Here is a 26,406-nt window from a genome sequence, read left to right on the forward strand (position 1 = left end):
AATACAAACAGGAGCCCACAAACAGGAATCCCTCTCCAGCCCCTCTGCCCTCTCCCTGTACAGCAGAGGGGTTGTGTGCACCATGGACTCAGGGACCCCGGCCAGCTCCTTCTTCTTGGATTTGGTTTCTTTCCAGTTATTGTCCCTAAAGGGTTTCCTTTTACACTACTGTATTTGTTTTATCTTAAATGCTAATGGAAAATCCAGAGAGATTGGATCAGAAATTGAACTCTTAGCATTTAATCACTTCCCAGATGCTGGCGTGGGCTGTACCATTTGATACAACTCCTTCTGTCATCTGGGCATTGGGAATACCAAACCTACTGCCAGCCCAGCCCAGAGACAGACCCCTCACACACTTCCTTCCCTCCTGTACAGTGAGGGCTGCAGAAGTTTGCTGCCTTGCCTAAGTCTGGAGTGCACAAAAGAAAGGGACACAACTTGGTTTAAGTGCAACAGCAGAAGTGCTTGTGAAATACAGGGGCAGGAGAAACAAGGAGCTTGTGGGATTCAGCAGCCCCTCTATTTTTTCCCCCCAGAAAAGGGCTTGGCACAACAGTTACATCTTCCAAGAGATTCAGGATGTGTCTTTAAAAAGTGAAAAGTAAGAACATCTTATCTAGGAAGCAACGGAACAGCGGAAACATTGCAGAAGAGTTATGGGCTATGTCCTGTCCTGGCTCCAATTCCTCAAAACAGCTGAGCAGTTTCCCCAAAGCACTGTTGGCTAGCACAGACCCTGGCGTGGAAAACTTCAGCCTCAAAGGGTAAAAGAGGTGAAGGTTCGAATTTAATACATGGAACCGAGCATTTATGTAGTCTTAATGTCACCATTAATTCTAATAATGCTATTAATCCCCAAGAGAGTGTAGGGGAGGGCACTAAATTGTGAAGATAAGGCACAAGAGATTTTATTTTAAAAAAGGGAGGGGGTATTTAAATCCCTGACTGCTATAGCTGCTTCTATGGCATCACAGTCAGTTACAGCTTTCCCATGAATGTTACTGTCACAGAGGGAGACACTAACATGGCCAGAAAATTTCACCCACTATTTTCTCAGTGAAGCTCATAAGCATATCTGAGATTAACCAGCAAATCTTCACCTCTAAAATAATTTAGAAAAGGTGAATCCAGTAACTCACAAAGTATTTTTTATTTTAACAAAACAGCATTTCCCTTGCTGCTTAAAATACATCTCCTACTGCTACGCTGGCATCAGGCTAGTGGTTTAAATTACAACAAGAGAGACCTCCAGGGGCACACATACCTGTACTGTAAGCAAATATTTGGACAGGATATGTAAGATAGGGGACTCCTGAGCTCACAAGTTCTCCCAGTGCCTGCAAACCAAATACACACAGGAAGATCTGATGCTGTCACATTATGCACTGGGAGCTGAAATGACTCCTGGTCAGCCCTTTGGGGGTGGATAATCAGCAGATCGTTCCATGCTCCTGACTTAAGAGGAGATAATCCATTTCTGAACGGCTTTGGTGTCAGATCAGAGCAATTCTGGCAACAGTTCCAACAGCACACAGTGCTCCAGCAACAGCTGAAGCAAACACTCCAGAAGCCACAGGGCATCCCAGCCTCCATCCAAAGGATGTGCCGCCACTTGGACTGTCCTTCTGCAGCAGCAACTGCTGCAAAGGTCAAGCACATAACGGAGGCAGGACAGGTTTGCCTCTCCTCCCAGACCTGAATGTCAAGACTGGGAGATCAGCAGCCAGAGAACCCACAACAAAGATTTCCAAAGGGCTGGAGGACAGGGTTTGCCATTTGGGCTGCACCCTGGAGTGGCCGATGGCAGCCTGGGGATGTGTCACCCCACAAGAGAAGTGACCACTCCACTTGAATTTGGTCTCTGTAATAACTCATGCTGCCTACCCAGTCACTCTGCACAGCTGTAGCACAGAGGATTTCATGTTAAACTAAGGAAGGTGTACAGCTCATTTTTGCCGGTTTTATTTCCATTTGAATGGATTTTGCTACAAGTGATAAAGAAGCCCTGAAGAGCTGCAAATTGTAAAATCAGAGCTTGGGTCCATGCAGACACAGCCCTGGAAGGGATTGTGTCCTCTTCCAGTCTCATCCCTAAGGATCAGGACAAATATACAGGTCTTCATTGCCGCTCCTTGTAGTTTGGGTACATTAGATCAAAAAGTGTGGGATGCATCATGCTGGGTAAAAGGAACTCAAATGTGCAAGACACAACTGACCACAGCTGATCTGATGACCAAGCACCAACACCAAAGGAAGGAAATGCCATCCCACAAGCAGCCAAACATTCAACAGTAGGCTCTTAAATAAACAAAACACAGCAGTCTAGGGCATGGAACTCCCAACATTTCTACAGAAGAGCCTAAGGACCTGAGTGAGGAGACTCCTCAACCTGCTCCAGCAATCAGGAGGAAGGTGTGCCTTCAGCCTCCAGGTGACTGGGCTGGAGGGAGAGAGGCACTCATGATTAAAAGCCTCCTAAGAGGTAAATGATGGAGGGTGGTAATCAGTTCATCTCTACTTCCACCCCAGGTAAGATTAAAAAAATCCCTAAATCAGCTTTGTCTGCAGCAAATGAAGATTTACTTCTGATATTAGCACTCAAAGACAGAGTCATTAGGCTTTGGGACAGGCTGAGGAGGTTGCCAATTCTCGTTCATTAGTTTCAGATGAAGCAGAGACACACCCTTGAGGGACAGGCCAGGCACACCAAACCCAGATTTCAGGAACAGCGGAACAACACCATCCCCTTCCAGACTTGCTAGTCAAGGACTTCCCAGGCTAAAGTGAGAGTGAGACCAGCACAGAATATGCTCTGAGGGACTGACAGGAGAGCCACAGAACACAGATAGAATAGCTTGTGCAGGCTCCTTTCCAAAGCTCAACTATTTTGAAGCCTTATGCTTTATGCTTTTGAAGCCTTATGGACAGGCATCCATCTCAGCTTGGCTTAATGTCCCCGTGCAGCCATCCCTCCCCCCACAAAGGGGCAGATGCACCTCTCAGGATGTCTGCTCCACGTCAGAGATGCTAATGCAGTGACCCGTGCATGCTCTTTGTTTCCAATGCAGCATTTCAAAAAGCCTTGTCGTTCATTTAAGGTGAAGCAGATGCTGCTCCTCTGGTCTCTTTGAACAGGCTTATCTATGGGCTGGATTTCATTAAGTGTCTTGTTCTGCATTTAATAAGCTTGCAAGTCTAGACACTTTGGTTCTCCCTCTATCACCCCTTTGGTGTACCAGCAGGTAGAGACAACAGAGGTTAAGAGGGAAATATTTAGCCAGCAGATTTAGATGCTATCAAGATGATTGCATAATTCTACTTTGACTCACTGCAATTTCATACCCAGGGATTTTTTCTCTCACCCTAGTGCCAACCCCTTTTGAAAGCAAGAGGCTGCTACCTGCTGTAGTAGTGCAGAGGAGGTTGCCAGGAGGTTCAAAGCATAGGCTTTGGGATATTCATAGAAAACTCACGTTGAACCAATGACCTAACAAGGGAACAAATGTCCAGAGGAGCTGATAGGAGAACTCTCCTTTACCACAGAGTGTGATGGTGATGTACAAGCAGAACAATGTGGGCAACCCAGTACACTTGAGTTGTCGGATAGTTCCATATGCAGCTGGCTGTCACCTCAATTCCCCAGCCAACAAGGACAACCCAAGCAGCAGCCTGACATCCTGCTCCTCCTTCCCAGATGCCCAGGCAACTGGGGCCTGCAGTGTAGGAGGGGGCTCCTTTGTAGGAGCACTGAAGCCCCACTTGGAACAACCAAGAACTCAGAAGCAAACTAAAAAATGCCCTGGGACCTCAGCCAGGTGCTGTGCCCAGTGTCCAGGCATCGACTTCAGCTGTTTGCAGAGGTGCTCTCAAAGGAAAAGCACCTGGCTACAAGGTGGGCAGTGCTGGCTGTGTGCCAGCTAGCTCCAAAGGGAGCTTCTTCCTGCAGCTCCCATGAGCCAGGCATGCCCTATGGAGAGCCAGTCTGACAGGACACATGTGGACCCAAGGGCAATACCGAGACCAGTCATTTGTTTATCTGTCAGCAGTTAGCATCACTCCAGCGATGGGAATGCAGCCGAGACTTGTTCATTATGGTTCTGACCCTGCATCACACTTGAACCCTCGGCCTCCACACAAAACCACTGTGTTTATCTGCTGCTCTGCTTAGCCCCAAAGGCTAAAAGTGAGATGGATACAAATCCTGTGGGCTCACAACGTGCTGGGAAAGAGCAGCATTGTTGTGGATCGGGGCTGCAAGACGTGCACGTTACAATTATGCGCGCTGCGGGGATGTACCAACAAAACCAACTGCAATCTTACATTAGAGCAAAATGGCTTTTCAAAAGATTAATCAGAAAGAAACATCTCTCTCTTTGGGAAACAAGCAGCCATAATCAGCAAATACTTCCCTCTCACAGGATTGCAAAACAAGGCATGCTCTGCCCTCTGAGCCGAGTCATGAACTTTCCCAGCAAAGGGGGAGACAGAGCAGAAAAACTGCACAGAAACAACAGGATGGAGATTTTTCACATTTTTATCCCAAGGAGAGCAAGTTCAAGGTCTCTGCACTTACCATCAAACTTCTTGTATCGGGAACTAAACATGTTTTGTAGGTGATTGCTAAGCTCTACGACGGCGTTTCGGAAGTCATGTTTACTCTGCTGACTGTACTTCTCCTCCATTTCTTGGGAGCAACATGTGTAGCCTTGTGAGCAGACTTTCAAGTGGTCACCTGAAAAGCAGAGAAGAAAATATCCCAAGTTAAAAGGGCTCTCTGTGCCAGAGAAAAGAGGTCTCATGAGGCAGGGTGTGTGAAGATTTGCAGCACCATTTACTTCACAGGAGATCCCCCCGCTGCGAGCACTGGGCCAAGCACATCAAAACCTGATTACTTAGAGAAACTTCATAGCAACGCTTGTAAAAACCTTGCGTTTCTGAGAGAACATTAAAAAGTGTCCTTTTGTTTATTCAGTTAATAAACAGAATAAAGAGATACTCATTCTGTACAATATAATTTGAAGAACCAGAAAATTAACCTGTATATAGATATATTATATATGGCAACTTGCACAAAGTTTTTGCTGAGTATTTTGAATACTTCCACAGTTCATTCAGTTAATACACAACATCAGTGGCAATGGCCCTTTTTGTCCAGGTAAGTGCTTTTTTCTTCACCCCTCCCCAGTCCAATTATCAGAGGAGAAGTAGTCTCTCTCAGAAGCACAGCTGTCACTTGACACTAAATTATACTTGCTTTATGCAATGGCTCATGAAAATGCTTCATATTTCCTCACTCCTAATTCTGCAGTTTTCTGTCATCATCCTGGAGGAAATAGCGGGTTTGTTTTTGGAGACTTCAAACAGATTTTTTTTTTCCTTAAGATAATTATTTCCTAAGAGTCATCTGGTCATCACTCATCTGGCTGACTTGGTCAGAGGGATCATCACCAAGTGTTTCAGTATCTGCAAAAGCTCCATTTCAAAATCTCTCAGACAATCTGGACATAGGATCTGGACCCATATAATTTACTTTTTGATGCCTTGCAGCAGTGTGGGATGAAGCTGCCCCCTTCCAGCACCACCCATAAAATGCCATTGTCAAGTTTTGTGGGCCAAGATAAACCCTTGGCACAGCAGTCCTCAGCTCCAGCCCTCTGACAGGCCCCACAACGCAGCACCAACACAAAGCAGGTGGGCTGATGCTGAAATGGTTCAAACTTGGGCAAATTGTGCAAATCTTTGTCAACACAGAAGATACGATCAAAACAAGCAGTCAGGATGAGAAACTCATGCTTCCAAGTAAGATGGTATTTTAAAAGACACAGCCAGCATGTAAGCTGCCGCCTTCTCTCCCATTTCACACCCTGCTGCCAGACCTCATCCTTCATTCTGAGGAAACAGATGGAGAAGGGAAAGCTCTTCCCTGCCTGCTCCCACCCTGGAAGTCACCAAGGACCTCCAACCACCATGGAGGTTCAGAGACTCACTGTCAGAGCTGCAAAGGACTTGTCAGCCCCCATGCAGAAAATAACATCTTCCTGACAGGCAGTGCACCACACATTTAAGGAAGAGCCATCCATCCTACCTGCTAGAGCATCAAAACTGGGTTTAGAGAAACAAAAGCAGGTTTTGGACAGTTCAAAGCCTGCCCATGGTTAACACAACAGGTTGATGCTCTGCCTGCCTTGTGCAAGACTTCTCAACAATACCTTTTGCCCAGGTAGTGAACCTTTGTATCACTGTGCATGGCTTCCTAGCCAGAAAGGTCAGTGTGTCTCCTTACAGACACTTCAGGGCCATCTTAAAAAGCGACACAAATATTTTTATCTGTCCCTCTCTCTATATATATATAAATCCTAAGAACCTCTCCTCCTAAAATCTATTTCCCTGTTGCACTACAGGGTTTGTTTGTTTTCTGTAGCATTACAGAGAGACCTTGACCAGCAGATAATTCTGACACAGCTAATTTATTGCACAAGACCATCCTCTGCTCTTCAGTTATGGAAAGCTCAAAGTCTGCTACAGGAAGCAGCAGAAAATCTGCTTAAGCACAGCTTTCAGAAAACACAGAAAAATGTCACTGACTCCTTACAGATCTATCTTTTTTTCCCAGACTACTTCCTTCTGTCTCAGAGGATTACCTCCAGCAGCAAATACATGGCTCCAAGAGAGGAAGCTCCAGGTAGCTTCTTAAGTAATTTAAAAAGGAGGAAGGGGTGCATCCAGATTTTCACATCCTGCCCACTAAATCCATTCTAGAACATTCCTGGGCCCTCCTCTCTGAGCCCACCTTACCAGCAAGCATCGAAATAAGAAAGTGCCCAAGCACCACTGCTTTATTTCACCTTGAATCCCTGCTCCAATTCCAATACAGGACTAAGACTCTGACACAACATAAACCATGAATAGCAGCAAAGCTAATTCAGACCTACTGATAGTGGGATTTCTTTTCCTAGTCACACTTCACAGACACTTCTGAAGCTGTCCACAGATGCCCTGTGATCCCTAACACAGTGGTTTTAACAACTTCTCCAACTTATTTGTTATTTAAAAAGGCCCTGTATTTCTCAAATACAGGTATCTGTTTCAAATCTATTAACATTATTGAACTAGTTACCATCCAACCTAATGTTACAAAGCAAAATCATTTCCTCTAATCCCCTTTGTCCCAGATTTGACAGTGCCTCCCCAGGACACACGTGCAAAGCCAAGCAAGAGCACTACTGACAGTAAATCAAGCTTGCACAGATCCCATTTGGTTGATCATTAAGAAATAATGCTCCAAAATGTAACTCAGACATTCAAAAATGAATGACCAAGCAATCTAATTATGGAAGATATTTCTCAGTCATGTCAGCACTATGTGGTCTTGGCTCATGATCAAGAATTAGCTCTGTCTGGAGCTGAAGAGCTCTGGCTACTCAGTGCTAATCATAGGAGGATGCACTCTGCTACCCAGCATTTAAAAAACAGAAAGTTTAGGTCTGTGGGCTGCTTTTCTTGCAGTTTTCTTGTGCCACAGTAGGAGATGCCACTGGAAAGTCACTGAGGGGCCCAGTTTTCCCACACAGAGGTTTGTCCTTAGCACAACCACATCCCTAAGAATACATCCAAACAACACTGGCACGGTGTGAGAGAAATCTCATGTCTGGCCTTTTAAATCTGCTAGCAGAGTTGATCCATTCAGGATCCATCCACAGGACTCATCATCCCATGCAGACAGACCCTGATGTAAGACATCATCAGACAGCTTTCAAACCCCACGGTCCTACAACCAGGGGAATGGAAGGGATGAAGGCTGGAGAGCTCCATGTAAGCATGGACCAGTTATGAACACACAAACACCAACCTGGAGCCAAGATCAAAGCCAACACCCTTTGTCAAACTGGCAGTGAACTCCTCGAAGAAAAATGAGTGAAAAAGATGTGGTTTTAGGCATACTTAGCAGAGATCTAATGTTTATGTATATTATGTAGAGAACGCCCGTGGTGCGCGCTCACTGTCAAGGACACATTCGGCAATAATTATTTCCCAAGTAAAAACTCATCAAATAATGCCCATACAAGGCAACTCTTCATCTACTGTTGAGTGTGAAAACCTCGGCAGCTTTTGTAATTTATCACCATGTGAGCACAGCAAAAACATAACTCTGCCACAGCCTCCTTTCAAGTTAGGTTTTTTATTGAATTGTTTGGCAGGGTGTGCAATCATCACATCGGGAGCTGCATGGCAAAAAGAGCTCAAGTAGCAGAGATTGACTCCAAATATCTACTGCATATGCACACCATCACCACAGCTTGACGTGGATTTGCAGCAGATCTTTCTCATGGCCTGTTGCAGCAAGACTTCTCCTTATTTTATGATACATACAAGTACAGAGAGAGAAATGAAGGACCAAAAATTATGGAAGATACTTGCTCCTTGGCTGGTTAACAGCACACCTCTGGGGAATGGAGGTGGTTGTTTAAAGACAAATGTGATGGTACATGACATTACCATCTGTACATCCAAGCAAATGTGCATAGAAAGGAAATCTTGCAAACTTATGATTTAAGCTATTACAGAAACACTGCATTTAGCAGACTCCAAGCACACAGAATTTCTTCCAAATCAAGTAACTATTTTGCAATGTGTTGAAAAACAAGTTTTCATCAAATGAGTAAGTGAGCAGTGCAAACTCAGGGGCTACATGATATCGAAAAGCAGTTCTCTTTAACAAACAATTTTCCAAGACCTTTTCAAAATGCTGTTTCTGGGTGTCTAGCTTGCTTTCCCAGCCTGCTTCTCCTCACCTCAATCAAGTTCATACTTTAAGGACAGCTAACTGAAAAACCAGCTGAAGCTTCAGGAGCTGGAGGTGAGGAGTGGATATTTCTTTAAAAGGCTCCCCACACAGCCCAGCCCCTCACTGGAGCTCAGCAAACAAGCCAGAAGTGGTTTATGGTCTGAGACGTTACTGCTGGACTTTGCTCCCACGTGAGAAATCAGGCTGGGGTAAGGCTGGCTGGTGGAGGAGCAGGAGGCAAACACTGCTGAGAACCTGAGAGCTGGGCCAGCATTTCAGCCTTGTGCTCTGCCCCTCCCCTCTAGCACACATGGGCCTGTGTCATCTTTAAAGGAGTTTTATGACTTCCTCTGAACCAACTACCAAAGGAATCCCAGACTGTAATGTTGGACCCTAATCCAATTTCACACTAGACTTGCCTTCTAATTATCACAGAATATTAGGCTTCCACCCATCACATATAATTGACATGCTACCGAGGCTTTACAAAACCCCCAACAAAGATGACAAGAAACACTAGCATCACCCCTGAGCACAGCTCCACTGCTCCAGCCCTGCATTAGCAAGGGGCAAGAAGAAGAAAGAAAAGCATGAGCTTGTGATTGACTCTGGCGGAGTCATCCAGACAGACACAGCTACTGAACTGTCCACTCAATCCAATCACCTTCAACTTACCCAAAATACCAAAAATGCCCAGCTTTCCTGGCTACAAAATGATCTGGGGACACTCAGCACCTCTGGGAATGGACCATGAGCTCCTGCCCATCTTCACTGGAGCTGCCGTAATCCCTACAGGATGTCAGCACAGCTCCAGCACAATCACTGCCCACACTGTTGTTAGATACCTGCTAATGAAGAGCACTGCCAAAATGCAGAGTCTTGGCATTTAAATATTTCCAGGTGAAATTACACTAAGCTGTGTGCTTCTCCTTGGTGCCATGAGGCATTCTTTGGAAAAATCCCTTTGCCCAGGAGTTTTCTTCTGGGAAGCTGAGAAGCCTCAGAGAAAAGGGGAAACAATTTTTATCTCATTTGCTTCTCCTCTGTTTTGCTGATGTGGAATGTGTTTGGAGATTGTTTACCCACAGGTGATTGTTTCATTGGATTCTGCTGTGAGTTGTTTTGTCTCATTGGCCAATCAGGGCCAGGCTGTGTGGGGACTCTGGAAAGAGTCGTGAGTTTTCAATATTATCTTTTTAGCATTCAGTAAGTATCCTTTCTGTTTTCTTTAGTATAGTATAGTATTCTTTAATATAATATAGTATCATAAAATAATAAATTAACCTTCTGAGAACATGGAGTCAGATGCATCATTCCTGCCTTCATTAGGACATTCCCAGCAAATACAATAGTGCGGAGCTTGGGCTCACTTTTGCTCCCTCCCTGAGTGGGTCTCCTGGGATCAGCAGGTGCTGTGGTGTGGGTGGCTGGTGGCATGCAGGGCACCAGGAAGAAGGAGATAAGGAGTTGGTGCTCTGCTCTGAAGTCCAGGTTGTCTGTGCTGTAGGGAAGAGATCCCTGCCGTTTGCAGCTGCGTGGGACAAGGAACTCACAAAGCTTTTGCTATCAAAGCAAGGCGAGTAAAAGCAGTCCTCCTGTCCGTGCCACTTTTAGACTTTTGTGTGGCCCTGGCTGATCCTTGCTCTCTGCTGAGCCGCTGCATTCAGCTTACTCTTCTCCCTGCCCAAAACTACTCAAGGCAGGGTGAAGGAGCGTGTCCTTACAAGTGGAAAACATCGCTCTGCGGCTTCCCAGATATTTGTGTATTTATTCATGCACTGCCCTTTAATATAGGTGTTTGTAGTTGGTCTTGTGTTTTTGTTTGGGTTTATTTGTTTCTTTCTTGTTTTCTTTTTTACCCTTCTCTTCTGTGTAAAGCTGGTCTCAGAATTGCAGCAGGTTCCACAGTTCCTATTTTTGGATCCTGCAATAGGGAATTAATCTCTCTGGAAGTTAATTAACATGTCTCTTGTGTTCCAATTTATAGATTATATTATTGTTTGTATAAAGCCTGGGATATTTTTTTAAATTTTATTTTAAGTCAAAAACAGGAAATTGTGGCTGAATTCCACGAGCTTTGTTTCTTATTTGAGGAATTAAAAACATCTTTAGGTTTTGGGGTTTTAAAAAAAAAATTTGCTTGGGTCACAGCTGCCAGTTTGCATGCCTTTAGTGCTCTTACTGCAGTGGAACTCATGGAAATGGTAGCTCTGCTTTGTGTCGTGGTTTTGCTTGTGCAAGCAGGAAAGCTTCACTTCTGTGAAGCCCCTGCATAGCTGGTAACATTGGAAAGGGGGATGGATGTTCAGGGGGGTTTGGCCACACAACCACAGTTCCAGTGCCTTGGGACAGTGCTGCTTGCCTTGAAATATGGTTGCCTTGCCACCAACTGGGAGAACAGTGGCTTCCCATGGTAGTGCAGCTCTTGGCTGAGGAGATCTGTCTCATCAAGTGTCTCCACAAAACCATGGGTGTCTTACATCCTTCTGAGTTGCTTTTGTAATTTTATAGGGATACTTTTCCACACAAAGGATGATCCTCAGAATCACCAGGGTCATCCACCACCAGATCTGGGACTTCCTAGTGGATGACCAGACTGTTGGCACAAATAGGTGAGCCTGGGTGCATCTCACAAGAGCCTACTGTGTGGCTCTGAAATGTGTTTTTGTGCATTGACACTAGGATCAGCCGCGTTTGAAAAGGAAAAAATTACTGGAAAAGTGGTTGCCAGTGGCATATTCCTGCTTTTTTCCTGCCTGCCCATGTGTGGTGCCACCCAGCACTGGTGTGAGCATCCCTGGAGGTGCTTGGTGGAGGGTCTGAGGCATGCAGAGGGAGAGGGGCCAAAAGTAGAGGGAGAAAATGTTGAAAAGGAAAAATATTCCAATTTAAATGACATTGGTTGTGATGGAATCAGTTTTGGTCAGAGGCTGCTTGAGGGGAAATAGCCGAAAGCTTGAGGGGAAAAATAAATACAAACAAGCAGGTTTTTGGCTTTGTTTTGCCTTCTTAGCAGGGGATTTGAGGAAAAAAAAAAGTCTCACAACAAAAGTGACTGTCTCCCAGCCAGATCTCTTCTATTTGCTGTTCCTTGTGCCTGAGACTTCAGTAATTCTGTGTATTTGCCATTCCAAATGGATTCTCTTCTCCTCCACCCGTTTTTCCCCCTTTAATTGCATGAAATTATACTTGGTGAGGTTTTTTGGATTACCCCAGTATAATCTGCTGGCCAATCTCTGTTGATTTTGAAATCTGTTGGCTGTATGCTACTTCTTTTTCCTGTGACTTTACCCTTAGGTAAAGGTCAGAGTTACCTTTACCTGCAGGTATTGGGCTTTTTACATGTTCTTTGGTAGCTGCTAGAGGGGCTCAGTCATCCTGGTGGGGGGCTGATCTATAATCTGTATCCAATCTCCTCACCAGAGGAGTGAGAAAAAAAGAACAATAATTTTCAGCACAACTTGTCCCTTGTATAACACCACTTACTTAGTATGTGTAGGTAGACATGTTATGAGAACTATTTCATGTCTAAAGAATTTAGTGATAATAAAGAGAATTTGCATTTCCTAAGTTCTCACCCAGAGATACCATGGAGGGTTTTTGGTTTTGTTTTTTTAATTAAGTAACAACTCTTGGTTTCCATTGAAGGTTTCTGTCTTAGCTAGAGCCAGAGAGAATCCTCTAGTTAGCCAGAGTTATTTCCTTTTCAGATTTGCTTAAATAATAAGTTTAATTATGTAATATTTTAATATTCTTTTTTCCCCCTCGCCTTATTTGTATATTCAGGTCTTTGTGTGGTTTCTCTCTCTTTTGATGTTTGCAGAAATGTATTATCTTCATCTGTCTGGTTAGTGTTTGGTATGCCACTAATTGACTCAATATCCTGTTTGTTGGAATGAAAGCAGGCTCTATCATGGCATATTTTTCCAGGGTGTAAAACCTTGCAGTATTTGGGCCACCCTGTTGGGTAGGAAATTGTTGGCTGTGCTGTGGAAACGAAGCAGTGGTGGTATTTTTCCTCAGGTGAGCTGGGTTTTAGCTTCTAATGAACTCTTTAAACCTCACTGAAGGCAAGATCCTGCATCCTCCTTGCTTAGATATCTGCTGCAAAGGGCCAAGTCCCCAGCCCAGATGTGCTGAAGAGAGTTTTTGGGTTTGGTCCTTGAACCTCTCCCATAGCCCCAACCTCAGTTTGAGAGCTGGGCAGGAGGGGATCTCAGCTGACCAATGATGCTTCTCTGGGCTGCTGTGGAGAGCAGAAACAGATCTTTGCCTTTTGTTTGGGGCTGAAGAGCTGGGTTAGGAGTGTGGGAACGGCTCTCCTGGTCTATCCCTGCCCAGGAGGGATGTTCCAAAATCACTCTGGTTGACCTCAGCAGACAGCATTTACCCAGACTTGGTCCTTCAGGGACTGCCTCTGTCATCAGGTCCAGGATGAGCTTTGCAGTGGTTATTTGGACCTGGGTGGGTGGATGCAAGAGCCCTCTTTGTGTCCTAAGTTGCTCTTTCCAGTAGAAAATTAAGTTTCTTAATGTGCATTTGGCTAAATGTACACACATGGATATAAATCTCTCTTGTTCTCTGCACTCCCTGACCCTCTTGGCAGTAAATTTGGGAACCCAAAGCTGTCAACAAAGCAAAATGGAAAAATAGAAGCCAGACAGACCTCGGTTGTATACGATATTTTAAGTAACTGTAGGTACACGCTATGGAAATAATTAGGATTATTTGTTGTGTTGAAGGGAGGTATGTCACTGAGGTATTGTGTGCACTGCCATTCCTGTGCCTGCAAGATGGATTAGCAGCTGAGTTAAGAGATGCAGTAAAGCTCAACTGAAAATAGTTCACTGTTGTTAAGCGTAGGTGAAAGGGCTTTGGTTTGGGTATCAAAGAGTGTATTTTGACTGCTTGACAAGTTTGCAAAAAAAAAAAAAATCATTTCACTATTATAAGCTTTCTCTGTGAGTCTGGGGAATTTTTTTGTGCCATTAGAGTAATCAGCAAAAAACTAAAATGCACATTGATTAATAACCTAAGTGGAAGTGCAGGGGAAACAAGTGGCTTTAACATTAATAAGGCAAATAAACCATTTTTATAAAACGGTTGCTAATTGGGTGGGATGTTAAATATAGTGCATGCTGGCACATGGTGCTAAACTCTGGTACTTCCATAACCCTACCAGTCAGCTTAGGGAGCTGACTACATGGTGAAGACATCTCCTTGCTTAAAAAATCCTGTGTGGCTGGAAAAAAAGGTTCAGGTGGGAATGAGAATCCATGATAGTAGAATCCAGGACCAACATCTTCTGTGACTCTGAAAGGGCTGGAGCGCCAGGCCTGGGTGGAGAGGGGTGCTGGCTGTTGACCTTCATGGTGAGGACCTGAGTTAGGGAATATGGGGTGTGCTCACTCTTCTGGTGCTTTTTAGGTATGAGATCCTAGCAGAGTTACTAATGCTCTGAGGAGGGAAGAAAGGAAAGCTGACTCTGGTTGCATAAGCCTTTAGAATGGGAAATAATTCACACTGGAAAATGGAGTATGTTATTTTGTGTCTGGTGACAGATGTAGGGAGGCTGCTGCACAGAGTGCTCCTCCTGGAAGTGTGTAGTTGAAGTAAGGTTTGGGGCGGTTCTAACACTATGCACTCAGGAGCACTGGGGGAAATACAGCCCCAGATGTGCCAGCCTGGTTTGCCCTGCTCTGATCAGAGGGTGCCAGCAGCTCTGCATCATTTTCAGGATGTGAGCATAGAATTCTAACTCTGCTGCCCTTGGTGGATGTGTCACTCAAAGCTGTTTTACATCCCTTCCTTCCTGGCACGCGACCATCTCCACAGGAGTATTCTCCCCAGTAAGATAAACACAAGGCCAACAGCAGCACAGCTTTAAAGCAAGGGGAGAACACTGACCACCCAGTGAAAAAGGAGAGCTCTGATAAGAGGCATCAACTAAAAATTCAAGTTTGCTGCTTCTGCCAGAAGAAATCAGAAATCGTATCTTGAAGCAGTGTGTGTGTGTGTGTGACAGCCAAGGAGGAGGTGGCAGGGCTGCTTTGAGGGTGGCAGTGCGCCCCAGAGACAGATATTTTTTCCTCCCTTTGGAGGGAAAACCTATTTTCTCCATTTGCAAGAGTACTGCTTGCTTGGAGCTTTTGCAGTCAGGACTTAGGACTTGCAGTAACTGGAAGTATAAACAAAAAGATGACAAGGTTTAAGAGCTCAGGTGTGGTGAAGTCCAGCTGTAATCTAACAGTTGGGAAATCAGGCACCTCCCCTGTCTCTGCACACCCCCAGCGTCACCAAAGGCACCTCTGTACGGGACAGAAAACTGAGCTTTGAACTGCTTCAATCAGGAACAGCTAAAACCCAAGGCAGAACGAGTTTGCTTGGGCAAGTTGTCCAACCACACCTGCTGAGAATCACAGACCCCTGGTGCCCCCAGACCCTGTCCAGCAGACCCCACTCTGATCCCCTCCCTTCACAAAAGGCAGATAAAGAGGGGTTTGCCCAGAGGGTCCTGCAGCCTTGAAGGGCATCATCCTCTGGCTGGGACACATGCAAACTTCACTTTTTTCCAGGCAGGGACAGATCTTCCCCAAAGCACAGAAATACAATGTGAGTAACTCTTTTTGCTCTGCCTGCTCTCTAGTACCACTTGATGATGGATGGTTGGCTCCAGACAGCATTTCACACACTGTGGCTTGCTAAGGACCAAGCCTGAGGGCTTTTGCTTCTTAAATCCCCCCTTATTCAAGCTCAGAGATACCCGTGGCCTTTCTGCAAGACCTGATAACCAGCCTGACCTACGAGGGGAGGCAGGGTCCTCTAAACACCTCCAACAGCCCTCAACACAAACTGGTAGCAGGCAGAGCCCTTCAGCAGAGCCTCCTGCAAGCCCCAGGGGGACACTCAGGGGACACTCAGGGGACATCAGCTCCGCGCACGGAGCGAGAGCTGAGCAGAGCCAGCAAAAACAGCGAGGCACGGCCAGAGCCAGCCCTTGGGAGGATGCTTCCCACCAACTGCAGAAGTACTTGCTCCAACAGCCTTGATGTCTTTAAGGGAGAACCCAACTTTTTTATTTCCATTTCCAATCCACCTATTTTCCAATTCCTCCACGCGGCAACTAAACCAACCAAAACCTACCTGAGCCCTCCTAACTCCCAGCCTTCCCCCCTCACAGAACAGAGCCGCTCCCCGCACGGCCACATCCTGCCGCCCCTCGTAGGACAATTAGCCTTAATCCTCGTTAGTTCTGTACGTTTCCTTTAAATCCTGTTACCGCATTCCTCCGTGCACTGGAGCGCGGCTCAGGCGGCCTCCCCCGGCCTCCTCGGCGGCCGTGCCGGTGACCCCGCGGTGCCTCCCGGCTCCTGACCCGCCCGAGCTCCGCGGCTCCCGAGGGCCGCTCCGCTCCCGGCCTAATCTATCTTCGCTGATTAGTTCTTAATCAGGAAGGCAGACGTGAACAAAGGGTGCGGATGAAAAGAGAAGCGGGGAGAGAGGGGGTTTAAATAGGAGAAAAAAAGCGAAAGGTTTTCTTCAAGGAAAGGTTCCCCTTTGCTGCTTTAGGAGGCAGCTCTGAAAACCCGGTCCAAAAGCGGCGTTTGAAGTCGAGCTACTTTCATATGTATAACGTTTGAGTCACTCCAGAAAACCTACGCCAAAGCAGACCGAGTTGGACTACTACAGTCATTTATTTTGGAAGTTTATCCAAGCCTTGGTTAAAGATAAGCAATGTGCCTGGATGTGGAAGAACATCAGAGCCAGGCTACCAGAGCAGCGGGGAGCTTCCACCCACTTTGATAGCACCGAGGCACGAGATGGTATCGGTACAGCCCAAAATGTACTTATTCCTTCCTGGAGAGGCAGGGGAAGGCCTGGGAAGTTCTTGTTTGTTCTTGGGAGGCATTCCTGCCATGCTAATGTTATGCAAAGATTCAGCTTAGAAATCTCAGGCACAATCAAGGCATTTAGACCTGAGTCATTAATGGCCAGCAGTTAATAGGCTGGAGCTGTAATTCCTCTGTCTGGGGACTTGAGGGTGTTTAAGCCAAATCCGTAAAATATATATATATATATTACAGCTGTACTGTTGATCTCTTACTGAAGATAGGAAGCACCTCTCTGTCCAAAACACTCTGAAAAACTAAAGTAAACCCAGACTTTTTCAGGTCTCCAATGATTTCCAAAGCCAGTAAGTGCATCAGTCTTCCTAAGTCTGGGAAAAAACCTGGGAAATCAGCAGCACATCTTACCACTAAGTACGTGCCCAAGCAAAATTCTCCATGAAACAAAAGTTTAACAGAATGTAATTACCTCAAAAGCAGCACCTGAATGTCACAATTACAAATCAGTCTTTGGAGCTTGTAATCCTCCTTTCAATTCAAAGTTTAAAGCAAAACCAACAGACCAAAAACCAGGGTCTTTCTTGGGAAAAACTGATCTGCAAACACATGGTCAACATATTGCCAAATTGGAGAGACACCTCAAAAGAGTGACAACGCGAACTTTTGGGACTTCAAATAAACAAATTTGAACTAATCAATCTGGAAAGTCTGTTTTCTATTTGTGGCTTTGGGTTTGCTGTTTCATGTTTCTTTCTTTGTCTTAGCTGTTTGTTTGCTTTCAATTACACAGGCCCCTCCTTATCCGAACCTCTGAATCTCCCTGTGCCGTGCCAGCCGGGGGGCAAGCAGCAAGGCACCGTGGAATATCAAATCCTGGAATATCAAATGTGAGCTAGAGGATGAGCCAGAAGAGGCTCCTTCTTCAAAGGCTGGTGGTTTTGCTCTCAAATCAGCTTTTATTTGGCGCATCCCCTCCACAGGAAGGTATGGCACCAGTAGTTTGGAGACTGTTCCTCTGCAGTATTTGCTGTTTCACAGGTCATCAGGAGGTAGCAAGCAAAGCTTACCAGATGTGGCTTTTATCACCTCAAGTGGAACTATTTTCTTTATGGGAACCCTGGTTTTTAAGGTTTTATCAGATCACTGCGATTAGAAAAGCCTCACTTACACGCTCAAAAGCTCCTATAAAACCTGTAGTTCAAGGTTTATTTGGTCTAGGTGGTTTTCAACTTGGAGGAATGACTTGCAGACACAAGTAATTTGTCCTATAAGCTTTGAATGACCAATTGCAAAGTACGCTCAAACTGCGCCTGCCTCCTGAGCAAAATTCCATCAACTCACTGACCAAAAGATGTTCTTTTAAGAATATTTTAAAAAAAGAGGGAAAAGAAGGGGGGAAAAGGGCTTGCAGCAAAAAGGAAGTTTCAATTACTTTGTGAAATCAAGCAGAAAAATTAAGATCCAAGCAAACTTTATTAGCTCTGACAAGCAAATGCCGATGCCTTTGTTTCCTATGTGCGCAAAACTTTTACTAAGGAGGGGTGTGTGTGGTTTTGGGTTTGATTTTTCTTCTTTCTAAGCCACAGAAATATGCCTTTTTTTTTTTTTTTTTTTACAACATGCTTTGCTACAACTGGGTTTCGTAACTATATTCGAACGAGGGAACTGGCACAGAGCTATCACAAAGCAGCTGATCCTTCTCTAGGCATCCACCAACATTTCCATGTGTCAATAGTACTTCACAACCACATTTATCTGTGTAAAAACCCACATTAATAAGCCCTTCTCCTGCCTGCAGAGCATGCCAGGCAGAGTAACAGTGCAGATAATGTAAGAACTTAGAGCAGGTTAAGAGACTGCAGAAAGAAAATACACAAAAGGCCAGATTTTTCAAATTAATTTTGCATCCACACATTTTTCAAGGAAGTTTGGCTCCTATTAAGTATTTTCAGTTTGTAGTCTGCAGTCTGGGGGCGACTGCAGGGGTCTGTGGGAGCACAGAAGTACTCTGAAGGTTGCAATTTGGGGACCTGTGTTTCCCTGAAAACCAAGTTTTAGGCTCACAAAGTAAGTTTGAGAGAGCTGTGCTGCCCACTGCCCCACTCTGGCCCTGCACTGCTCCTGCTGAAGAAACCATCTCCTCTGCCAAAACCCCCCCTGGCTCCCAGGCCCCCGAGGCCGGGTGGGCTGCGAGTTGGTGGAGCAGTTATTTCCACCGCCTCAAGGACCAGAAAGTCTCATTTGCTTAGAAAATAAAACTCAGTCCAAGAGCAGGTCCTGGGCAGACATAAATGAGACTTCAGTTCTAAGTGGAAAGTTTTCCACAAGACATTTTCATAGCAACACAGAGACTGTTTTGGCACCAGAGGGAAGGCAGAGCACTTGTGCTGCTCCACAATTCAGCTCCCTGGTTTTCTCCCCAGTTTAGTCCAGCACAGGACAACATTCTCAGCCCAGACATGGGCAATGTCCCTTGCACAATGAGCAGTTTGGGGCCAAATATTCCAGCAGAGCAGAGCAGCTTTCCAGCAGTCTGGAAGAACCACTGCCATCACCCCAGAAATGCCTCTCTAGAGCATCATAGCCACAACTCAATTTTGAGGAACCCTTGCTACATCTCAGTACACAGCTGCACACTCAGTAAAGCAGCAAGCTTCTGGAATGCTGCATTTTCCAGCCTTGCCCACAAAGCCACACAAAGGCCTTTCTTGCTTCATCAGTGACCCCAGGGATTGCTGTCAACCCCTTGATCCAGCCTGTCTTCCTGGGAAGAAAGGTGATGCTGCTCTGCCCCAGGTCTTCACTCTGCTGCTCATGACTGTACGAACACCTGGACCAGAAAGAGCCACCAATTAAAGGGGTTTCAGAAATAATTAGCTCACATCAATCTGATGCAAAGCAGGGTTGGGGAAACAAGCTCAGATGAAGGGCTCTGGGAGGGATAGCCAGCAGAACTTGATCTTGCAGGAGCTCTTCCACTGCAGATGCAGGACCAAAGCACAGATCTGTGCTTCCCAGCTCATCCCTTCCCTCAGTCAGAGCTCCCAGGGGCTAACTGGGACATGCAATAGGCTCTCTGTGGCTATCAGGCTATCTTGGCTTGCCAGACTATCAGAAGAAAGGCATGGGAAATTAATGAGCAATCTGTGAATCTGATATTGCATTGGCCAAAAAAAAAAAAGAATTTAAAAACTACACACTGCTGCCTAGAGCAGGACACCACAATTTAATAGGACTTTCAAATTTAAAGGTTAAAAACTCACACCATGTGTTACTGCAAAAGGCAGGAAAGAACACGTAGCTCAAAGGGGATGCCAGCACTGAAAACGAGGAGGTGGGTCAGGTTTAAATCTAAACAGGCCCACCACACATCCATCCTAGGGCCACTGTTTATAATCAGAGAAAGGCAACTTTATACACAAAGATCACACACTAGTGGTTCCTGGCTGTTTCCAGGGAAGAAAAAGCTGCTTTTCAGCTGAACTTTCCGAGAACTGTTCATGTAAATAAGACAAACCTCCAGAAATGCACATGGTCAAGGCTGAAGCAACACATGGAGAAAGGCAAATAAGCAGCACAACAGGAGGCAGGGGACGTCCAGTGCCAAAAAACCACGGTGCTACTTGCCCAGGACCTTTGAAACTCCCTAAAACTGGGCCATCATACAGAGGGAGGGTGTCAGTGAAAATCCTTCCTCGAGCTAGAGGCACAGCTCCAGATTCAATCCCCCTGAAAGAAAAAGAAAAGGATGGTGCCTGGAGAGGTAAGAGACACCAACCCCAAGCACAGGGCAGGACGTTTGCCCTGAGATCCCAATAGTGGGGTCACTGCCTCCTCCCCAGGGAGTAGCAGCACTGAGACAGGAGCACAGGCATCTCCTACATCTCCCACCTCCCTACTTTATCTCCCCTTCAACAAAACACCTCAGAGCTAAGACCACAGCCGAATTTGTAAATAAGATTTTCTAACCTGCAAAACGTGCTTTTAAGCCCTTGACTGCTACTCCCACCAAGTGTTACTTTTCCAACAGCCAGGTATCCATTGCAGAAGCCACCCAGCTCACACAAGCACTGCACTGTGTTCTGCTAGCACAACACGACCTACGTCCAAAAACCCATCCCGCTGCTGAAACAGACTCCCAATGTATTCCCGGGTCTGGAACCAGCAGCCTGCCAGTGTTTGTGGAAAAGGCGAGGCTCAGCAGTTTAACCTACCCCGGGCGAGGCGAGAAGGGGGGAGGAAGAGAGGGGAGAATGGATTAAGATAAGGATATCACAAAATTAAGAATTCCTCCTTCTCCCCCTCTCCAGAATGCCCTATCTTGCCCGCTCTCCTTGGGGCAGCTGTGAACTCCAGCCTTATCTGCCGCCAGCTTCACACGGGCACTCCTCCTCCTCTCTACAGCACAGAGAAATCCCAACATCTCTGCAACAATTCCCAAGCCAATTTCTGTGCTGCCACCTTTGTTTGAGCAGATCCCTGCCAGGAGGGACAGCAGCATCTCAGATGACAACAGGAGAATGCAGGAGGCCACTTCAACCTTTGAAAATTAAAGCTTTTTGAGTTCCCTACCCTCCTCCCAAACACATTTCACATTCTCATTGCTGCCCCACATGGGAACACGGCACAGGGTCACATTTTCTTAGGTATTTTGGAAGAATCAAGTTTGGGAGACACCACAGCCCTGGTGTTGCACAGTCTGTCCACCTGCAGACCCCAACTTTGATCTCCTCCCTTGAACAGCACCTGGGCTTGTGCAAACAGCTTCGGTGGGATGGGAAAACAACACACTGGGCTGACAGCACCCAACTGCACCAGGGGACAGTTGCACTGAGGTTTTGCTGGCAGGCAGTGAAGGGGTTTATTTTGTCTCCTTAAGCACAGCCCTGAGCAACCTGGGGGGAGCAGGGAGTGCAAACAGGACCTTTGCCATCCACCTCCCATTGACATCCACCAGCAGGAAGGTAAACAGCCCTGGCACTGTGAGCCCCAGGGAGGGGAGGGCTGATTAGAAGGATGGGATGGATTTACCAGTTGTGTTAGTCTTTCTGAAGCAGGAAGAGGAGCTCCCCTCCCTCCCCACAGCCACTGCTGTGTCCTGGCTCCCTCCATCAGAAGAAATAGTCCATTAAATAAAGTTTGCAGCTAAAAAAAGCCTGGAGGAGCAATGGGCAGCCTCTGCAATGGTGAGGCACTGAGCAACCCGCCAGCTACATGGAGAGATCCTGGCAGGGCTGAGACAAGGCTCTGGGAGGAGGGCTGCCCTCTGTGGCAAATCCGCGTGGGCTGGGTGTCTCCAGTGGGTGACACTGTGCTGTGACCAGAGCAGCTTCCTGCTGCAGGGATGGACCTGTCCTGGGGATGCACCCAGACCAAAGAGGCCAAGCAGCAGCCAGACAAGGGCCTGCAGCAAAGCTCTGATGGCCGTGCTGGTTCAAAGCCATGTGCCTGGGGCTCAGCCAAGGAGATAAATGCAGGGAGCACAAAGGACACAGAGGGCAGAAAACCAGGAGCCAGAAACTATCCCATGAGAGACCGAGTGCTGGCCACCACCCCGTCAGTGTTTCTGTCCAAAAGCCAAGACTTACTTTTCTTTCTAAATACTACCCCTCCTGCTTAAAATAGAAAATAAAAAACAATAAAAATAAAGTTCCCCGTTCTTACACCACCAAAGGAAGAGGCAGGAGTGGGAGAAGTGTAGCCCTCCAGCCTGGACACCCTTGGACAAAAGTCCAAGCTAACACTTAAGCCTTGAAGCTTCACTTGAGCCCCCCGTAAGAAGAAGATTTCCAAGACTGCCACAGGCTTAGGGACAGCTCCCCTCCTGCTCTTGTGCTATTTTCAAACAATGACATTTCTTCCAAAACAAAGTGTTTTGCAATCCTTGAGCAATTCTTTCCTTTTCCAATAAAAAGTGAAATTCTCTTCATTCTCAGCCAGTTGAGACTCTCAACCACAGGCACAACCACCAGCTCCAAATCCATCCACCCTGCAGATGGCCACGTCACAACCTCAGCCCAGGCTCCTGCACTGCACTGGCTCCTGGCAGGTCTTGCTGCACCACTGCTCACAGAAGACTGGGAAAGGTTAAATTTTAACTTGGAACTCCTTCCCTAAACTGCCTGACTTGTCTTCTGAACCTCCCTCCTGTAATTGAGGGATTTCACTTAATCTATTTGACTTCCAAGTGTGCTCCTTCTGCCATAATTTTTTTCCCCAAAAAGAAATTGCTTAATGTCTTGCAATATTTATATATATATAACTGAAAATCCATGGAGCTGAATATGACCTATTTCTCATAGCAATATAAGTATTTCCAGGTCCTAGCAAAGGCACAGTAAAAGTAGCTCTACAGCAAAATGAAACTGAAGCCAATAAAGAGATTTGATTTGAAAGAAATTAATATGATTCAAATCCAAGGCAACGGATTTCATGGCACAATCTGCCTATGTTAACTGCCCAGTAGTCTCCCAAACTGCCAGTCCAAAGGCAACACACAGTAAAATTTACATTCTGTGGTCACTCAGACAGACATCTGGTGCAAAGGCTTGTACTTTAAAATAAAAACCCACTGAAAGCACTTCTTAAAGAGCTTTGCAGTTTAAAAACAACACCTAGGAACTATGTGGGACTGAACAATTTAATTCCAAAAGAAACATGGGCAGTGTCAGTGCTCATCCCTGGATCCAGCTAGGAGAACACAAGGGGTTAAACATGTGGTGAGCTCTTGCAGCAGGAGCATGAAGGGCCTATTTAAAAAGAAGAACCAGAAATAAGGAATTTTGCCAGTTTTTACCCCTGATAAATCCGCATTCCAGTCTGTCAGCTATCTTGTTATCCCCAGAGCTGCTGAAGTGTCTTTGGCTGTAACTATGCATGACTCCAGCTTTGAGTAATGGAAATAAAGTATGTGCATTGCGACTGCAGCGTTCCTTTCCCAACCCCAGAAAAAGAAAGGCAGAGCAGGAGGAGATCCTAGAGAAGCTCAGGAATTTTGTACAGAGAAGTTGGAAAGCTGTTCACACCCTACATCAGCTGCCCACTGCACCAAACCCGCCTGGGGAGAGATGCCTACAGCTTGTAGAGGAGATGCCAAGTTTTAGCCTAACACAGCAGCTCTTACTGTCTGCAATAACAAACAAATAAATACTCTTCCAGATTCACAAGTCCAGTTTAGCTGGCAATTCATAGTCAGCAAACATTTGGAAGCAGTATTGTAAAATTAAACAAAGCTATCATTTACAGGAAACCCTGCCTCAAGTACAAATTATAGAGTTGTTAAGTTTATCTGGGAATGCCTTGCCCCTGAGTGCTGTATAATTATTCCTAAATCTTTCAGGAAAGAATGCAAATATTTTCAAGCCGTAATTCATTGACAAGGAGGAAGTCTCATTTAACCTTTTGTGCATATTTTGATACCTAGAAATTAACCCCTACTTTCCACAACTATTTTCCAGGATTCTACTGAGCCAGTTGGGCAGCAAGTGGACCCACAGCCCTTGTTTTGGCCAGGCTGGACAGGAGCACCAGGCTCGCCTGGCATCCTTGCCCACTCCCACACTGCCTCAACAGCAGCTTCAGGGCTGGTTTGGAGCAGCACCATGCCAGCCAGGCTGCTCCCCTCACAGAACTTTCCCCATAAGGAAGGCTGCTGAAAAGACTGGCTGTTCTCACAGGAGTTACAGCAAAAAGAGGTATAAAGGAGCCTTTAGTAATGCAGAGGGCTGAGTTATGTGGAGTTTTCACTAGCGAGGCGCCTGCACCAGGATCCCCTTGGTGGGCTGGATTCAACAGGGCTGAGCGGCCCTGAGCCCCATCTTTTCAGGTCTCCTCTATCCACCAAGCTCCTCAACCAGCCCCAATTAACTCATGTTGATGAGCAGAAGCCACATGGCCAAAAGCAGTCCCACCTTTCCCAGCCCCGCATAAAAGTGTTTTATTCTGCAAAGGTGAGGAAGGTCAACTCATCCTCTGCTCAGGACCCTCCAGCATCCAGACCTTAATCTACCAGTGGCAGCAAATCAAGACATATTTCTAAAGAAACAGTCACTTGCAGCCAAAGGGGAGAGAGCATGCATCCCCAGGACACCTGCAAAGTCACACATACAGACCCCAGACCCCCCTGGCACCCCTGGGTGAGCACCCACTGCTCCATGGGGACACATTCTGCTCCAGCCCAGTGCTGTGCCAGGGTCAGCCACGTCCTCCAGCTCTGAGACCCTCATGAACCCACTACTATGCTACAAAGGAAAAAAACCCACCCAACCAAACAACAGCCAGCCTTACCTTCTCAAAGGCAGTACTCACGCTATTGTATTTTCCTCCGAGTGACATTATTAATTCAGAAGAGCTCAGCAGTGGGTGTTATCCCCTGGTGCTCACAGCAGCTCCTGGGCACAGCAGCTGGGTGCTGCAGGAGGCAGGCACCTGCAGCCTGGGAGCATCACCACCGTTCACAGTTCCTCAGACATGGAATGCTAACAAGGTTAGGCTGCAGCAGTGACAGACCATCATCCATGATGCACATCCACTGTCACAGATCAGTGCTTCTGATATGGTGGAACTGGGAGAAAAAAGGACCTGGCTGCTTCTTCCTCTGGGTGGAAGCAGGTCAGCGTATTCCCTCCCTCGGAAGCAGGTAAGCCCAAGAGGTTTCAGTACGAAGATGAGAGAACCTCACACAAAATGGATTTAAACCCAACTCCACTAAGATGCCAGGATGCGCCAAACCACTGTGATGATGCTCCAAACCACCACTTGGGTCCCAGCAGTACAAAACATCTTCACCTCCTCTCCTTTCCAGTGAGCAGCTGTGAGCTTTTTTCCATGCCTGGAGCCGGGAAAGGGAGGCCAGGCAGGCACAGAGCCCCTGCACTCCCTCCTCGTCCCACTGCCATGCTCGGGGAGCAGGGAGGCAGGAGCATGTAAAACCAAACCAGCGAGCCTTGAACTGGAAGAAAGCAATCTCATTATGAGAGCTAATGAAAGCGAACCACAATTATTATGTAAACAGCGCTGAATCATTAGCAGACGCTATTAAAGCCATTTTTCCCCCCACCGAGAAGAAAAGCATATTGCCCTATGGCACCCTCAGTTCTGTCTCTAAACGGAGCCAAAACTCAGGAGGAAGCCTGTTTGTTTTCCTCCAGTCCAAACTAAACCAGCAGCACCGCTCTGACCCCTGATCTGCATGCCGGGTGTTTGCCAGCTGCTCCCAGTGCCTCTGCCCAGGCAAAGGGGCACGGGCACTACTGCCTCACTGCCTTGGCTCACCAGGCATCCTCTGCTCCACCAGGACTGGCCACCACACTTCACAAACCCTAAGGTTGGCAGGTACACAAAAACAAAATATCCAGCCTGCACTATTCAGAGCAAAGGCAAAGCCTGCCTGGGTGCCCATACGTAGTTGGCAAGGGATTGATTTTCCATCAGGCTTGCAATTGTACCCATTTCTTTGATCACATCAATGCTCTGTCCCTCCCATGGGAATGGGCCAAGGAAAGACAAGGATGGTGCAGGAGGTTATTTATTGCCCCTTACTGCATGGCTCTCTCTATCACTAATTTCTTTCCAATAGCAGCACTCACCACAACTGGGTGAAGCTGCTCACTCTTTAATCTTCCATGGCGCAAAGTTACCTTTAAAACAAACAAACAAGCCAGCTCCCTTACACAGAGGACACTGCCAGCCAGTTGGCTATAAAGACACTCAAACAAGATCCTCATGTTTGTAGGAGAAGCAAAAAACTGCGTTTCAGCCCAGTAAAAATCC

At 46.4% G+C, this 26,406-nt stretch overlaps 1 protein-coding gene across 1 annotated transcript in view; it reads right to left on the minus strand.

Annotated features, from left to right (window-relative positions):
• GPC4 (glypican 4) overlaps positions 1 to 26,406 on the minus strand; it is a gene marked incomplete at its 5' end in the record, with an annotated part of 68,531 nt that overhangs the window by 33,224 nt on the left and 8,901 nt on the right. Inside the window, one exon of the mRNA XM_084212980.1 lies at positions 4,577 to 4,735. Within this exon, the coding sequence (XP_084069106.1) occupies positions 4,577 to 4,735 (159 nt within the window). The remainder of the gene's footprint in view (positions 1 to 4,576; positions 4,736 to 26,406) is intronic.

The sequence above is a fragment of the Fringilla coelebs genome, assembly GCF_963513975.1.
Source record: "Fringilla coelebs genome assembly, chromosome: 11".
NCBI lineage: Eukaryota > Metazoa > Chordata > Aves > Passeriformes > Fringillidae > Fringilla > Fringilla coelebs.